Raw genomic sequence first — 18,017 nt, 5'->3', positions numbered from 1 at the left:
GTACTATCAGTATATAGATATATGCCTGTGTGCTATCAGTATATAGATATATGCCTGTGTGCTATCAGTATATAGATATAGGCCTGTGTACTATCAGTGTATAGATATATGCCTGTGTGCTATCAGTGTATAGATATATGCCTGTGTGCTGTCAGTATATAGATATATGCCTGTGTACTATCAGTATATAGATATATGCCTGTGTACTATTAGTATATAGATATATGCCTGTGTACTATCAGTATATAGATATATGCCTGTGTACTATCAGTATATAGATATATGCCTGTGTGCTATCAGTATATAGATATATGGCTGTGTACTAATATATGCCTGTGTTCTATCAGTGTATAGATATATGCCTGTGTGCTATCAGTATATAGATATATGCCTGTGTGCTATCAGTATATAGATATATGCCTGTGTACTATCAGTATATAGATATATGCCTGTGTGTACTATCAGTATATAGATATATGCCTGTGTACTATCAGTATATAGATATATGCCTGTGCACTATCAGTGTATAGATATATGCCTGTGTGCTATCAGTATATAGATATATGCCTGTGTACTATCAGTATATAGATATATGCCTGTGTACTATCAGTATATAGATATATGCCTGTGTACTATCAGTATATAGATATACGCCTGTGTACTATCAGTATATAGATATATGCCTGTGTACTATTAGTATATAGATATATGCCTGTGTACTATCAGTATATAGATATATGCCTGTGTACTATCAGTATATAGATATACGCCTGTGTACTATTAGTATATAGATATATGCCTGTGTACTATCAGTATATAGATATATGCCTGTGTACTATCAGTATATAGATATATGCCTGTGTACTATCAGTGTATAGATATATGCCTGTGTACTATCAGTATATAGATATACGCCTGTGTACTATCAGTATATAGATATATGCCTGTGTACTATCAGTATATAGATATATGCCTGTGTGCTATCAGTATATAGATATATGGCTGTGTACTAATATATGCCTGTGTTCTATCAGTGTATAGATATATGCCTGTGTGCTATCAGTATATAGATATATACCTGTGTACTATCAGTATATAGATATATGCCTGTGTACTATCAGTATATAGATATATGCCTGTGTACTATCAGTATATAGATATATGCCTGTGTATTATCAGTGTATAGATATATGCCTGTGTACTATCAGTATATAGATATATGCCTGTGTACTATCAGTATATAGATATATGCCTGTGTATTATCAGTGTATAGATATATGCCAGTGTACTATCAGTATATAGATATATGCCTGTGTGCTATCAGTATATAGATATAGGCCTGTGTACTATCAGTGTATAGATATATGCCTGTGTGCTATAAGTATATAGATATATGCCTGTGTGCTATCAGTATATAGATATATGCCTGTGTACTATCAGTGTATAGATATATGCCTGTGTACTATCAGTATATAGATATATGCCTGTGTACTATCAGTATATAGATATATGCCTGTGTACTATCAGTATATAGATATATGCCTCTGTACTATCAGTGTATAGATATACGCCTGTGTACTATCTGTATATAGATATACGCCTGTGTACTATCAGTATATAGATATACGCCTGTGTACTATCAGTATATAGATATACGCCTGTGTACTATCAGTATATAGATATACGCCGGTGTACTATCAGTATATAGATATATGCCTGTGTACTATCAGTATATAGATATATGCCTGTGTACTATCAGTATATAGATATATGCCTGTGTACTATCAGTATATAGATATATGCCTGTGTACTATCAGTATATAGATATATGCCTGTGTGCTATCAGTATATAGATATATGCCTGTGTACTATCAGATATAGATATATGCCTGTGTACTATCAGTATATAGATATATGCCTGTGTACTATTAGTATATAGATATATGCCTGTGTACTATCAGTGTATAGATATATGCCTGTGTACTATCAGTATATAGATATATGCCTGTGTGCTATCAGTATATAGATATATGCCTGTGTGCTATCAGTATATAGATATATACCTGTGTACTATCAGTATAATAGATATATGCCTGTGTACTATCAGTATATAGAATATATGCCTGTGTACTATCAGTATATAGATATATGCCTGTGTATTATCAGTGTATAGATATATGCCTGTGTACTATCAGTATATAGATATATGCCTGTGTACTATCAGTATATAGATATATGCCTGTGTATTATCAGTGTATAGATATATGCCTGTGTACTATCAGTATATAGATATATGCCTGTGTACTATCAGTATATAGATATATGCCAGTGTACTATCAGTATATAGATATATGCCTGTGTGCTATCAGTGTATAGATATATGCCTGTGTACTATCAGTATATAGATATATGCCTGTGTACTATCAGTATATAGATATATGCCTGTGTGCTATCAGTATATAGATATAGGCCTGTGTACTATCAGTGTATAGATATATGCCTGTGTGCTATCAGTGTATAGATATATGCCTGTGTACTATCAGTATATAGATATATGCCTGTGTACTATCAGTATATAGATATATGCCTGTGTATTATCAGTGTATAGATATATGCCTGTGTACTATCAGTATATAGATATATGCCTGTGTACTATCAGTATATAGATATATGCCTGTGTATTATCAGTGTATAGATATATGCCTGTGTACTATCAGTATATAGATATATGCCTGTGTGCTATCAGTATATAGATATATGCCTGTGTGCTATCAGTATATAGATATAGGCCTGTGTGCTATCAGTGTATAGATATATGCCTGTGTGCTATCAGTGTATAGATATATGCCTGTGTGCTGTCAGTATATAGATATATGCCTGTGTACTATCAGTATATAGATATATGCCTGTGTACTATTAGTATATAGATATATGCCTGTGTACTATCAGTATATAGATATATGCCTGTGTACTATCAGTATATAGATATATGCCTGTGTGCTATCAGTATATAGATATATGGCTGTGTACTAATATATGCCTGTGTTCTATCAGTGTATAGATATATGCCTGTGTGCTATCAGTATATAGATATATGCCTGTGTGCTATCAGTATATAGATATATGCCTGTGTACTATCAGTATATAGATATATGCCTGTGTACTATCAGTATATAGATATATGCCTGTGTACTATCAGTATATAGATATATGCCTGTGCACTATCAGTGTATAGATATATGCCTGTGTGCTATCAGTATATAGATATATGCCTGTGTACTATCAGTATATAGATATATGCCTGTGTACTATCAGTATATAGATATATGCCTGTGTACTATCAGTATATAGATATACGCCTGTGTACTATCAGTATATAGATATATGCCTGTGTACTATTAGTATATAGATATATGCCTGTGTACTATCAGTATATAGATATATGCCTGTGTACTATCAGTATATAGATATATGCCTGTGTGCTATCAGTATATAGATATATGGCTGTGTACTAATATATGCCTGTGTTCTATCAGTGTATAGATATATGCCTGTGTGCTATCAGTATATAGATATATACCTGTGTACTATCAGTATATAGATATATGCCTGTGTACTATCAGTATATAGATATATGCCTGTGTACTATCAGTATATAGATATATGCCTGTGTATTATCAGTGTATAGATATATGCCTGTGTACTATCAGTATATAGATATATGCCTGTGTACTATCAGTATATAGATATATGCCAGTGTACTATCAGTATATAGATATATGCCTGTGTACTATCAGTATATAGATATATGCCTGTGTACTATCAGTATATAGATATACGCCTGTGTACTATTAGTATATAGATATATGCCTGTGTACTATCAGTATATAGATATATGCCTGTGTACTATCAGTATATAGATATATGCCTGTGTACTATCAGTATATAGATATATGCCTGTGTACTATCAGTATATAGATATATGCCTGTGTGCTATCAGTATATAGATATATGGCTGTGTACTAATATATGCCTGTGTTCTATCAGTATATAGATATAGGCCTGTGTACTATCAGTGTATAGATATATGCCTGTGTACTATCAGTATATAGATATATGCCTGTGTGCTATCAGTGTATAGATATATGCCTGTGTACTATCAGTATATAGATATATGCCTGTGTGCTATCAGTATATAGATATACGCCTGTGTACTATCAGTATATAGATATATGCCTGTGTGCTATCAGTATATAGATATATGCCTGTGTACTATCAGTATATAGATATATGCCTGTGTGCTATCAGTATATAGATATATGCCTGTGTGCTATCAGTATATAGATATATGCCTGTGTGCTATCAGTATATAGATATACGCCTGTGTACTATCAGTATATAGATATAGGCCTGTGTACTATCAGTGTATAGATATATGCCTGTGTGCTATCAGTGTATAGATATATGCCTGTGTACTGTCAGTATATAGATATATGCCTGTGTACTATCAGTATATAGATATATGCCTGTGTACTATTAGTATATAGATATATGCCTGTGTACTATCAGTATATAGATATATGCCTGTGTACTATCAGTATATAGATATATGCCTGTGTGCTATCAGTATATAGATATATGGCTGTGTACTAATATATGCCTGTGTTCTATCAGTGTATAGATATATGCCTGTGTGCTATCAGTATATAGATATATGCCTGTGTGCTATCAGTATATAGATATATACCTGTGTACTATCAGTATATAGATATATGCCTGTGTACTATCAGTATATAGATATATGCCTGTGTACTATCAGTATATAGATATACGCCTGTGTACTATCAGTATATAGATATATGCCTGTGTACTATTAGTATATAGATATATGCCTGTGTACTATCAGTATATAGATATATGCCTGTGTACTATCAGTATATAGATATATGCCTGTGTGCTATCAGTATATAGATATATGGCTGTGTACTAATATATGCCTGTGTTCTATCAGTGTATAGATATATGCCTGTGTGCTATCAGTATATAGATATATACCTGTGTACTATCAGTATATAGATATATGCCTGTGTACTATCAGTATATAGATATATGCCTGTGTATTATCAGTGTATAGATATATGCCTGTGTACTATCAGTATATAGATATATGCCTGTGTACTATCAGTATATAGATATATGCCAGTGTACTATCAGTATATAGATATATGCCTGTGTGCTATCAGTGTATAGATATATGCCTGTGTACTATCAGTATATAGATATATGCCTGTGTACTATCAGTATATAGATATATGGCTGTGTACTATCAGTGTATAGATATATGCCTGTGTGCTATCAGTGTATAGATATATGCCTGTGTACTATCAGTATATAGATATATGCCTGTGTGCTATCAGTATATAGATATATGCCTGTGTGCTATCAGTATATAGATATACGCCTGTGTACTATCAGTATATAGATATATGCCTGTGTACTATCAGTATATAGATATATGCCTGTGTACTATCAGTATATAGATATATGCCTGTGTATTATCAGTGTATAGATATATGCCTGTGTACTATCAGTATATAGATATATGCCTGTGTGCTATCAGTATATAGATATATGCCTGTGTGCTATCAGTATATAGATATAGGCCTGTGTACTATCAGTGTATAGATATATGCCTGTGTGCTATCAGTGTATAGATATATGCCTGTGTACTGTCAGTATATAGATATATGCCTGTGTACTATCAGTATATAGATATATGCCTGTGCACTATCAGTAATAAGATATATGCCTGTGCACTATCAGTATATAGATATATGCCTGTGTACTATCAGTATATAGATATATGCCTGTGTACTATCAGTATATAGATATATGCCTGTGTACTATCAGTATATAGATATATGCCTGTGTACTATCAGTATATAGATATATGTCTGTGTACTATCAGTATATAGATATATGCCTGTGTGCTATCAGTATATAGATATATGCCTGTGTACTATCAGTATATAGATGTATGCCTGTGTGCTATCAGTATATAGATATATGCCTGTGTACTATCAGTATATAGATATATGGCTGTGTACTATCAGTATATAGATATATGCCTGTGTGCTATCAGTATATAGATATATGCCTGTGTGCTATCAGTATATAGATATATGCCTGTGTACTATCAGTATATAGATATATGCCTGTGTATTATCAGTGTATAGATATATGCCTGTGTACTATCAGTGTATAGATATATGCCTGTGTACTATCAGTATATAGATATATGCCTGTGTATTATCAGTGTATAGATATATGCCTGTGTACTATCAGTATATAGATATATGCCTGTGTGCTATCAGTATATAGATATATGCCTGTGTGCTATCAGTATATAGATATAGGCCTGTGTACTATCAGTGTATAGATATAGGCCTGTGTGCTATCAGTGTATAGATATATGCCTGTGTACTATCAGTATATAGATATATGCCTGTGTACTATCATTATATAGATATATGCCTGTGTGCTATCAGTATATAGATATATGCCAGTGTGCTATCAGTATATAGATATAGGCCTGTGTACTATCAGTATATAGATATATGCCTGTGTACTATCAGTATATAGATATATGGCTGTGTACTATCAGTGTATAGATATATGCCTGTATGCTATCAGTGTATAGATATATGCCTGTGTACTATCAGTATATAGATATATGCCTGTGTACTATCAGTATATAGATATATGCCTGTGTATTATCAGTGTATAGATATATGCCTGTGTACTATCAGTATATAGATATATGCCTGTGTACTATCAGTATATAGATATATGCCTGTGTATTATCAGTGTATAGATATATGCCTGTGTACTATCAGTATATAGATATATGCCTGTGTGCTATCAGTATATAGATATATGCCTGTGTGCTATCAGTATATAGATATAGGCCTGTGTACTATCAGTGTATAGATATATGCCTGTGTACTATCAGTGTATAGATATATGCCTGTGTACTATCAGTATATAGATATATGCTGTGTACTATCAGTATATAGATATATGCCTCTGTACTATCAGTGTATAGATATATGCCTGTGTACTATCAGTATATAGATATATGCCTGTGTACTATCAGTATATAGATGTATGCCTGTGTACTATCAGTGTATAGATATATGCCTGTGTACTATCAGTATATAGATATATGCCTGTGTACTATCTGTATATAGATATACGCCTGTGTACTATCAGTATATAGATATACGCCTGTGTACTATCAGTATATAGATATACGCCTGTGTACTATCAGTATATAGATATACGCCGGTGTACTATCAGTATATAGATATATGCCTGTGTACTATCAGTATATAGATATATGCCTGTGTGCTATCAGTATATAGATATATGCCTGTGTGCTATCAGTATATAGATATATGCCTGTGTACTATCAGTATATAGATATACGCCTGTGTACTATCAGTATATAGATATATGCCTGTGTACTATTAGTATATAGATATATGCCTGTGTACTATCAGTATATAGATATATGCCTGTGTACTATCAGTATATAGATATATGCCTGTGTGCTATCAGTATATAGATATATGCCTGTGTACTATCAGTATATAGATATATGCCTGTGTACTATCAGTATATAGATATATGCCTGTGTACTATCAGTATATAGATATATGCCTGTGTACTATCAGTGTATAGATATATGCCTGTGTACTATCTGTATATAGATATACGCCTGTGTACTATCAGTATATAGATATACGCCTGTGTACTATCAGTATATAGATATACGCCTGTGAACTATCAGTATATAGATATACGCCGGTGTACTATCAGTATATAGATATATGCCTGTGTACTATCAGTATATAGATATATGCCTGTGTGCTATCAGTATATAGATATATGCCTGTGTACTATCAGTATATAGATATACGCCTGTGTACTATCAGTATATAGATATACGCCTGTGTACTATCAGTATATAGATATACGCCTGTGTACTATCAGTATATAGATATATGCCTGTGTACTATCAGTATATAGATATATGCCTGTGTACTATCAGTATATAGATATATGCCTGTGTACTATCAGTATATAGATATATGCCTGTGTGCTATCAGTATATAGATATATGCCTGTGTACTATCAGTATATAGATATATGCCTGTGTACTATCAGTATATAGATATACGACTGTGTACTATCAGTATATAGATATACGCCTGTGTACTATCAGTATATAGATATATGCCTGTGTACTATTAGTATATAGATATATGCCTGTGTACTATCAGTATATAGATATATGCCTGTGTACTATCAGTATATAGATATATGCCTGTGTGCTATCAGTATATAGATATATGCCTGTGTACTATCAGTATATAGATATATGCCTGTGTACTATCAGTATATAGATATATGCCTGTGTACTATTAGTATATAGATATATGCCTGTGTACTATCAGTGTATAGATATATGCCTGTGTACTATCAGTATATAGATATATGCCTGTGTGCTATCAGTATATAGATATATGCCTGTGTGCTATCAGTATATAGATATATACCTGTGTACTATCAGTATATAGATATATGCCTGTGTACTATCAGTATATAGATATATGCCTGTGTACTATCAGTATATAGATATATGCCTGTGTATTATCAGTGTATAGATATATGCCTGTGTACTATCAGTATATAGATATATGCCTGTGTACTATCAGTATATAGATATATGCCTGTGTATTATCAGTGTATAGATATATGCCTGTGTACTATCAGTATATAGATATATGCCTGTGTACTATCAGTATATAGATATATGCCTGTGTACTATCAGTATATAGATATATGCCTGTGTACTATCAGTATATAGATATATGCCTGTGTACTATCAGTATATAGATATATGCCTGTGTATTATCAGTGTATAGATATATGCCTGTGTACTATCAGTATATAGATATATGCCTGTGTACTATCAGTATATAGATATATGCCTGTGTACTATCAGTATATAGATATATGCCTGTGTACTATCAGTATATAGATATATGCCTGTGTACTATCAGTATATAGATATATTCCTGTGTGCTATCAGTATATAGATATATGCCTGTGTACTATCAGTATATAGATATATGCCTGTGTACTATCAGTATATAGATATATGCCTGTGTACTATCAGTATATAGATATATGCCTGTGTACTATCAGTATATAGATATATGCCTGTGTACTATCAGTATATAGATATATGCCTGTGTGCTATCAGTATATAGATATATTCCTGTGTACTATCAGTATATAGATATATGCCTGTGTACTATCAGTATATAGATATATGCCTGTGTACTATCAGTATATAGATATATGCCTGTGTACTATCAGTATATAGATATATGCCTGTGTACTATCAGTATATAGATATATGCCTGTGTACTGTCAGTGTATAGATATATGCCTGTGTACTATCAGTATATAGATATATTCCTGTGTACTATCAGTATATAGATATATGCCTGTGTACTATCAGTATATAGATATATGCCTGTGTACTATCAGTATATAGATATATGCCTGTGTACTATCAGTATATAGATATATGCCTGTGTACTATCAGTATATAGATATATGCCTGTGTACTATCAGTATATAGATATATTCCTGTGTACTATCAGTATATAGATATATTCCTGTGTACTATCAGTATATAGATATATGCCTGTGTACTATCAGTATATAGATATATGCCTGTGTACTATCAGTATATAGATATATGCCTGTGTACTATCAGTATATAGATATATGCCTGTGTACTATCAGTATATAGATATATGCCTGTGTACTATCAGTATATAGATATATGCCTGTGTACTATCAGTATATAGATATATGCCTGTGTACTATCAGTATATAGATATATGCCTGTGTACTATCAGTGTATAGATATATGCCTGTGTACTATCAGTATATACATGTATGCCTGTGTACTATCAGTATATAGATATATGCCTGTGTGCTATCAGTGTATAGATATATGCCTGTGTGCTATCAGTATATAGATATATGCCTGTGTACTATCAGTATATAGATATATGCCTGTGTGCTATCAGTATATAGATGTATGCCTGTGTACTGTCAGTGTATAGATATATGCCTGTGTACTATCAGTATATAGATATATGCCTGTGTGCTATCAGTATATAGATATATGCCTGTGTACTATCAGTATATAGATATAGGCCTGTGTACTATCAGTATATAGATGTATGCCTGTGTACTATCTGTATATAGATATATGCCTGTGTGCTATCAGTATATAGATATATGTCTGTGTAACTATCAGTGTATAGATATATGCCTGTGTGCTATCAGTATATAGATATATGCCTGTGTGCTATCAGTATATAGATATATGCCTGTGTGCTATCAGTATATAGATATATGCCTGTGTACTATCAGTGTATAGATATATGCCTGTGTGCTATCAGTATATAGATATATGCCTGTGTACTATCAGTATATAGATATATGCCTGTGTACTATCAGTATATAGATTATGCCTGTGTACTATCAGTATATAGATGTATGCCTGTGTACTATCAGTATATATTTCTGTCACTTATTATTGTGGGGCACGAGGCGTGATGATGAATTTAACCTCCATGTACCTCAGTAATAGTAATTAACACCCATCATGTACCTCACACATTAACCCATTATGACTGAGAAACATGATGGGGTTAATTACTATTAATGAGGTACATGGAGGTTACATTCATCATCACGCCTCGCGTCTCACATCAGAAAACGGAAGAACTTTTTTATTATTTTTTTATTACTGCTGGTAAAGTATCGTTTTGATATCGAAATCGCAATACTACACGAAGTATCGGTATCGGAGTCCAAATTCTGGTATCGTGACATCCCTAATGACCGCAGGACCGAAAAGCTCCGCACCCCCCTATATAGACCTGGTATACGGCTCAGCTTCATCTACCTGATGATTCTCTGGGACATTGTGATTTTCCTCTGGACAGTCCTGGGAATACAGAGGACTGGGACATCTCTCTGGTGGATTTCTCCTACTGGATCCATCTGTAGGAAACACACAGGGACTGAATACATGACTACTGTATATCTGTCTATATATCAGACACTTCTCTCTACACTTCTATGTTTACTGATCAGAGCCGGAATTACAATGTTGAGGTCCTCACTACCGGTGTCGATGTTCCTGCACCTTGTAAGCCGCAGGCCTAAAGTAGACTGTGCCCTACCAGAGCGAACGGCGGGGCGTAACTGGCTCCCTGCTCCACCATAGTATTTACCTGTATCTGCCCTCTGTGGACGCGGATACACATGAAAGTGGCGGGACACAGGACGCCTCTATTTAGTTACCTGCAACCAAAAATGGTCTGGGTGTCACTTGCTTATTAGCCTCTTAAAGGCTGTGTACACCTCTGTAGGCAATATTTTCTATACATATTAATTAACCCCTCACGACATGGCTATATACTTTCCAACTCCTGATGCCCTGGGCAGGTGTCACATAAATAAATATTGGCAGAATTGAACAGGGTTGTACTTTCCTGTCCGCCGGCTCTCTCCACAAGTGCCGGCACATCTCCCCCTTAGTTTAATCAAACTTATGCCAAACCCCTGCAGATAGCACCTCATCCCCTGTAGATAGCGCCACTGAAGCTCCCTCTAGGAGCGGAATCATTTGCCAGAGCGTTGCCGTCAACTTGGCTGGAAATTGTGCTTCTAGAGGGAGCCCCTGACGTCTCTGTCCATATATGGACAGTGATGTCAGGGACTCCTCTGGGAGTGGAATCCATGGCCTATTTTTGACCTGTTTATAAGAACCATTTCTCAAATCTGACGTGTTACTTTAAGGGTATGTGCACACGGGGCTGATAAGATGCAGATTTTCTGCAAAGTATTTAATTGCGAGAAAATCTGCAGCGTATTACAGTAGTAGCAATGAGGGTGAGATTTTAACAAATCTCATCTACACGTCGCGCCAAAAATGAGTTTTGGACGTTCCGCCGTGTTTACGCCATGTGGAGACGTATCAGAAGTGGGAATAAGATTTTACTTATCCAAGACATTGTGAGATTGTTTTTTCAGAACACGTTGTACTTTATATTAGAGGTAAATTTAGCTCCATACATTCTGTGTTACAGTTACTAAGGATGAAAAAAGACACAAGTCCATCAAGACCAACCTATAATCCGACCGTGTTGATCCAGAGGAAGATAAACCCCCATGAGGTGGATGACAATTGTCTAATTAGGGGAAAACTCCTCCCCGACTCCAAATCTGGAAATCAGAATAAATCCCTGGATCAGCGTCCCATCTCCAGAATCTAGTGCCCAGAACTTGTAATATTAAAGAGAACCTCCGATTATACTGACATTATATAGGAAACTATTATACTGCCGGAGTGTGCCGATAATCGTCTTTCTACATGACTTGTATTACCAGGTTTACTTCTGACTACAGCACGACTGCCCATAGTCCTCGCTGCCGGCTGCCCATAACTCTGCATTAGGAGACAGCGCGTCCTGCCCGTCTTCATGGCTCCTGTATCCAGAACGGCCGCCAGCGCTGTACAATGTAATGTGACCTGTAATGCAGAATTATGAGCAGCCGGCAGCACGAAACACAGGGATCTAATGTGATGTAAAAGGAGCCGAAATTGTGGAGCTCCTACATTACATGTCATTGTACACACGTGTATATGTGCTTCACATGACGGTATTAAGGCCTCAACATGACCGCCAGTCCAGCCTGTGCCCACAGTAATGCCAGTATAGATCTGTCTCTTCTCACCTTGTGATGTGCGGGGCCGGTAGTCCTCCATCATGACCTCCTCGTACAGATCCTTGTGTCCTTCTAGATACTCCCACTCCTCCATGGAGAGATAGACAGTGACATCCTGACACCTTATAGGAACCTGACACACACAATGATACAGTCATTACCCAGACACCTCCAGTGCTGTTACTGGAGAATTTCCCAGCATTCCCAGCAGTGTCACCTCTCCAGTCAGCAGCTCCGTCATCTTGCAGATCAGTTCTAAGATCTTCTTCTCATGTATCCGGGAGTGAGGGGGAGGCTCTGTGATGGGACTACTGCTCCATCCTCCTGACTCATGGATGATGGGACTCGTACAGTCACCCGATGTCTTCTTCACTATTGTGTACTCCTGTGTATGGAGAGAGACACTTAGAGAACTGAACACAGTATTCCCCCCTCAGTAGAAAGAGGGAGATTGTGACCCCGCTGTATAGACCTCTAGTGACCCCACATCTGTAATACTGGAGACCTCACCTACAAAAAGACATTGAGAAAATAGAACGAGGCCAAAACTAAAAAGGAAATAATATTGGGGGGACTAGATGGACCATGTGCTCTCCTCCTGCCGTCATCTCCTATGTTTCTATATAGATGTCATCCTGATCCTCCTGGTTCCTGGTCATTCTCATTGCTCTACATTACTATTGCTGCATTGGTGACATGACACATAACTGACCATATTGGTGGCTGATCCTCAGCTTCTTGACGTCACTTGGAAGGTCTGGACGCTGTTATACAGGACACTGGATTATTCCTATTATGTATTGTCCCTTCCCTATGTGTGACTTGTTCTATAATGTAGAAAAGTTTACCTCTCCGCTCAACAGGTAGATGATCTCCAAGGTGAAGTCTAATATTCTTCTGCTCATCTCATTCCTGTCCTTGTCCATTCTTGGTGGGTCATTCAGAAGGAACGTTGTGGAGGAGAAGATGAGAAAACTGGAGGAACTGGAGGATCTAGTACTGCAGATGTCTTTAGGAAGAAAGGAGAAGATGGAGATCATACAGGGGACATCATCATGTGTGACATACAGAACCTCACTTATTCATCATTGAGAGAAACATCTTCTCAGAGCCGTCACCACATGGAATAAAGGGGTATTCCCAACACGGACAACTCTCCCCAGGATATGGCAGAAATGTCTGATAGATGCGGCTCCACCTCTGGGTGGCCTTGTTAGGCGGTTCCTGTAACTCCTATAGAAAAGAATGGAGAGACACAATCTGCTCAGGTCCTCCTGCTATATAATCTGCTGCCAACAGATCAGACGGGTGGTCAATGTGACAGATGCCCTTTATGAATGAATACACCCCTAATATACGTTTTTACAGATATTAGAAGTTACCTCAGAGATCCTGGATCTTCAGAGACATCTAAAATTCTTAATTATTATAGTATTCCCCTTTTCCTTGTAGATTATTTTACCTGATAGTAACTTTATTCACATCTGAAAGACAGATACTAACCATGGTTAATAGAAACCGGCTGTCAAGTGTGCAGGCGCGGAAGGTCCCGCCAGACCAGTGTGCAGGCGCGGAAGGTCCCGCCAGACCAGTGTGCAGGCGCGGAAGGTCCCGCCAGACCAGTGTGCATGCGCAGAACATCCCACCAATACAGTGTGTATGTCCTGGTAGTTTAGTGTGAGGAAGCAGCATGTATTGTGCGGTGTGTGCAGGATCTCTGCATCATCTTATCACTTAGCAGTCACATCTTACACACAGACTTCTGTAAAGCGTGACCTGTCCTCCATCGTCTACATTACTCGGTGCTTTTCCTTTTAAACCTGTTCCCCCACTTCTTCCTTATTCTGTGCTCCTTCTAGACCTGTCCTCTGCTTCTACATTACTCTGTGCTCCTCCTTCTAGACCTGTCCTCTGCTTCTACATTACTCTGTGCTCCTCCTTCTAGACCTGTCCTCTGCTTCTACATTACTCTGTGCTCCTCCTTCTAGACCTGTCCTCTGCTTCTACATTACTCTGTGCTCTTCCTTCTAGACCTGTCCTCTGCTTCTACTCTGTGCTCCTCTTTCTAGACCTGTCCTCTGCTTCTACATTACTCTGTGCTCCTCCTTCTAGACCTGTCCTCTGCTTCTACATTACTCTGTGCTCCTCCTCCTAGACCTGTCCTGTGCTTCTACATTGCTCTGTGCTCCTCCTCCTAGACCTGTCCTCTGCTTCTACATTATTCTGTGCTCCTCCTTCTAGACCTGTCCTCTGCTTCTACATTACTCTGTGCTCCTCCTCCTAGACCTGTCCTGTTCTTCTACATTGCTCTGTGCTCCTCCTTCTAGACCTGTCCTCTGCTTCTACATTACTCTGTGCTCCTCCTTCTTCTAGACCTGTCCTCTGCTTCTACATTACTCTGTGCTCCTCCTTTTAGACCTGTCCTCTGCTTCTACATTACTCTGTGCTCCTCCTTCTAGACCTGTCCACCACCTTCGGCACAGTCGATCACACCCTCCTGATACAAATTCTCTAGTCCCTTGACATCACAGACTTGGCCCTCTCCTGGATCTCCTCATACCTTACCAACTAAAGATTTACTATCGCTCCCTCATGGGTCTCAGTGTTCTGGATCCCTTACTCTTCTCCATCTAAATCTTTGGTCAAATTTACCTCTGGTCTTGATGTTACCTCCCTGTTATCTAGAGTGTCTAACAGTTATCTCCTCCTTCTCCTCCCACTTCCTTAAGATTAACATGGAGAAAACTGAATCATCTTTTCCCCATTTCACTCAACCCCCTTACCAGAACTATCAAATCACAGTTAATGGCTCCACACATTTCCCCGTCTCACAGGTCCGCTGCATTGGGATAATCCTTAATTTCAAATAGCACAGCCAAGCGCTTACCACTTCTTGCTGCCTCAACCTCAAAAACTCTCTTGAAGTCAGTCTTTCCTCGAACAGACATAAATGCTAGTATATATGCCCTCATCATCTACTGTCTAGACTACTCCAACATCCTTCTCTGTGGCTTCCCATCTAAGACTATTGCACCCCTTCTACCCATTCTCAACTCAGCTGCAAGGGTAAATCTACCTTGTCCCCTCATTCCACCTCTGCGGTCACTGGCCACCCATTGCCTACTAAATTAAGTTATACATATTAAAAATGACATGCAAGGCTGTCAACAACCCGTCCCCTCCATACATCTCTGCCCTAATCTCCCAATACCTACCCACACCTAATCTCCGGTCCTCACAAGACCTTCTTTGTTCTCATTTTATCTGTTCCTCACATCATCATCTAGATTTCTCCCGTGCTTCCCCCACATTCTGACCTCTTTAGCCCAACTCATCAGATCTCTCCCACTATCCAAACCTTCACTAGTAACCTGAACATCCCCTCCTCAGAAAAGCTTACACCCTAAAATAACCGGCTGCCACTACTCCACCGGATGACCAGCTTCTACCCTCACCTACTGTCTCCTCTTGTAGTGTCTATGCGGGCAGGGTCTCTCCTATTGTAGAGTGCAGTCTATGTGGGCAAGGTCTCTCCTTCTCTTGTAGAATGTAGTCTATGTGGGCAGGGTCTCTCCTTCTCTTGTAGAGTGCAGTCTATGTGGGCAGGGTCTCTCCTTCTCTTGTAGAGTGCAGTCTATGTGGGCAGGATCTCTCCTTCTCTTGTAGAGTGCAGTCTACACGGGCAGGGTCTCTCCTTCTCTTGTAGAGTGCAGTCTACACGGGCAGGGTCTCTCCTTCTCTTGTAGAGTGTAGTCTACACGGGCAGGGTCTCTCCTTCTCTTGTAGAGTGTAGTCTACGAGGGCAGGGTCTTTCCTTCTCTTGTAGAGTGCAGTCTATGTGGGCAGGGTCTCTCCTTCTCTTGTAGAGTGTAGTCTATGTGGGCAGGATCTCTCCTCTTGTAGAGTGCAGTCTACACGGGCAGGATCTCTCCTTCTCTTGTAGAGTGTAGTCTATGTGGGCAGGGTCTCTCCTTCTCTTGTAGAGTGTAGTCTACGCGGGCAGGGTCTCTCATTCTCTTGTAGAGCGTAGTCTATGTGGGCAGGGTCTCTCCTTCTCTTGTAGAGTGTAGTCTACGCGGGCAGGGTCTCTCCTTCTCTTGTAGAGTGCAGTCTACGCGGGCAGGGTCTCTCCTCTTGTAAAGTGCAGTCTATGTGGGCAGGGTCTCTCCTTCTCTTGTAGAGTGCAGTCTACGCGGGCAAGGTCTCTCTCCTATTGTAGAGTACAGTCTACGCGGGTAGGGTCTCTCCTTCTCTTGTAGAGTGCAGTCTATGTGGGCAGGGTCTCTCCTTCTCTTGTAGAGTGCAGTCTACGCGGGCAGGGTCTCTCCTTCTCTTGTAGAGTGCAGTATATGTGGGCAGGGTCTCTCCTTCTCTTGTAGAGTGCAGGCTACGCGGGCAGCGTCTCTCCTTCTCTTGTAGGGTGCAGTCTACACGGGCAGGGTCTCTCCTTCTCTTGTAGAGTGCAGTCTACGAGGGCAGGGTCTCTCTCCTTCTGGACCAGTCTGTCATTCATTAATATTTGTCTCTTCTTATGTACTTAACCCCTTGGACACGCAGCCAATTCAAATTTTTCCTCCCTCCTTCCAAAAGCCAGAACTTTTTTTGTTTTTCCGTTGACATAGCCGTATGAGAACATGTCTTGTGCTGGACGTGAAGTAATTTTAAAAGGGGTTTTACACGATCAGACAACGGATGACCTCCACTGGATAGGTCATCAGTATATGATGGTGGGGGTCCGACACCCGGACCCCGAACAGATCAGCTGCTCCGGCTGCCGGATGTTTTGAACGGTATGCAGCAGTTGGAGCCGGAAGCAAATGGCTCCGACCACTGCACAGCGGATGTTCTGCAGAACTAAAGGCTCTGCTCCTATTCACTTTAAGGCCTCATTTACACGAGCGTGTGCATTTTGCGCGCGCAAAAAATGCAGCGTTTTGCGTGCGCAAAAGGTACTTGACAGCTCCGTGTGTCATCCGTGTATGATGCGCGGCTGCGTGATTTTCGCGCAGCCGCCATCATAGAGATGAGGCTAGTCGACATCAGTCACTGTCCATGGTGCTGAAAGAGTTAACTGATCGTCAGTAACTCTTTCAGCACCCTCGACAGTGCATTCCGATCACCATATCGAG

General features: G+C 38.5%; 1 protein-coding gene across 1 annotated transcript; it reads right to left on the bottom strand.

Annotated features, from left to right (window-relative positions):
* Window positions 1–10,910: 10,910 nt before the first annotated feature.
* On the bottom strand, window positions 10,911–13,900 carry LOC142700356 (gastrula zinc finger protein XlCGF66.1-like). Its single transcript, XM_075848096.1, has 5 exons — window positions 13,737–13,900; window positions 13,106–13,273; window positions 12,898–13,021; window positions 12,290–12,384; window positions 10,911–11,157 (listed from the first exon to the last, which is right to left on the bottom strand). The coding sequence occupies exons 1-4, from the start codon at window positions 13,812–13,814 to the stop codon at window positions 12,290–12,292; spliced, it is 465 nt and encodes a 154-aa protein (XP_075704211.1). The 5' UTR covers window positions 13,815–13,900; the 3' UTR covers window positions 10,911–11,157.
* Between the last annotated feature and the right edge of the window lie 4,117 nt (window positions 13,901–18,017).

Source organism: Rhinoderma darwinii, unplaced genomic scaffold (assembly GCF_050947455.1).
Source record: "Rhinoderma darwinii isolate aRhiDar2 unplaced genomic scaffold, aRhiDar2.hap1 Scaffold_1847, whole genome shotgun sequence".
Classification (NCBI taxonomy): Eukaryota; Metazoa; Chordata; class Amphibia; order Anura; family Rhinodermatidae; genus Rhinoderma; species Rhinoderma darwinii.
The sequence above is the reverse complement of the archived record's forward strand: the minus strand, read 5'-3'. Positions and strand labels throughout refer to the sequence as shown.

What these genes read in the sequence shown, in the direction of transcription:
- LOC142700356 (XM_075848096.1), bottom strand. Translation starts at nt 13,814, where the DNA reads ATGGACAAGGACAGGAATGAGATGAGCAGAAGAATATTAGACTTCACC. An exon ending in TCTACCTGTTGAGCGGAGAG is followed by an intron (nt 13,274 to 13,736) that starts GTAAACTTTTCT and finishes CTCCATACACAG; the next exon opens with GAGTACACAATAGTGAAGAA. An exon ending in CGGAGCTGCTGACTGGAGAG is followed by an intron (nt 13,022 to 13,105) that starts GTGACACTGCTG and finishes TGTGTGTGTCAG; the next exon opens with GTTCCTATAAGGTGTCAGGA.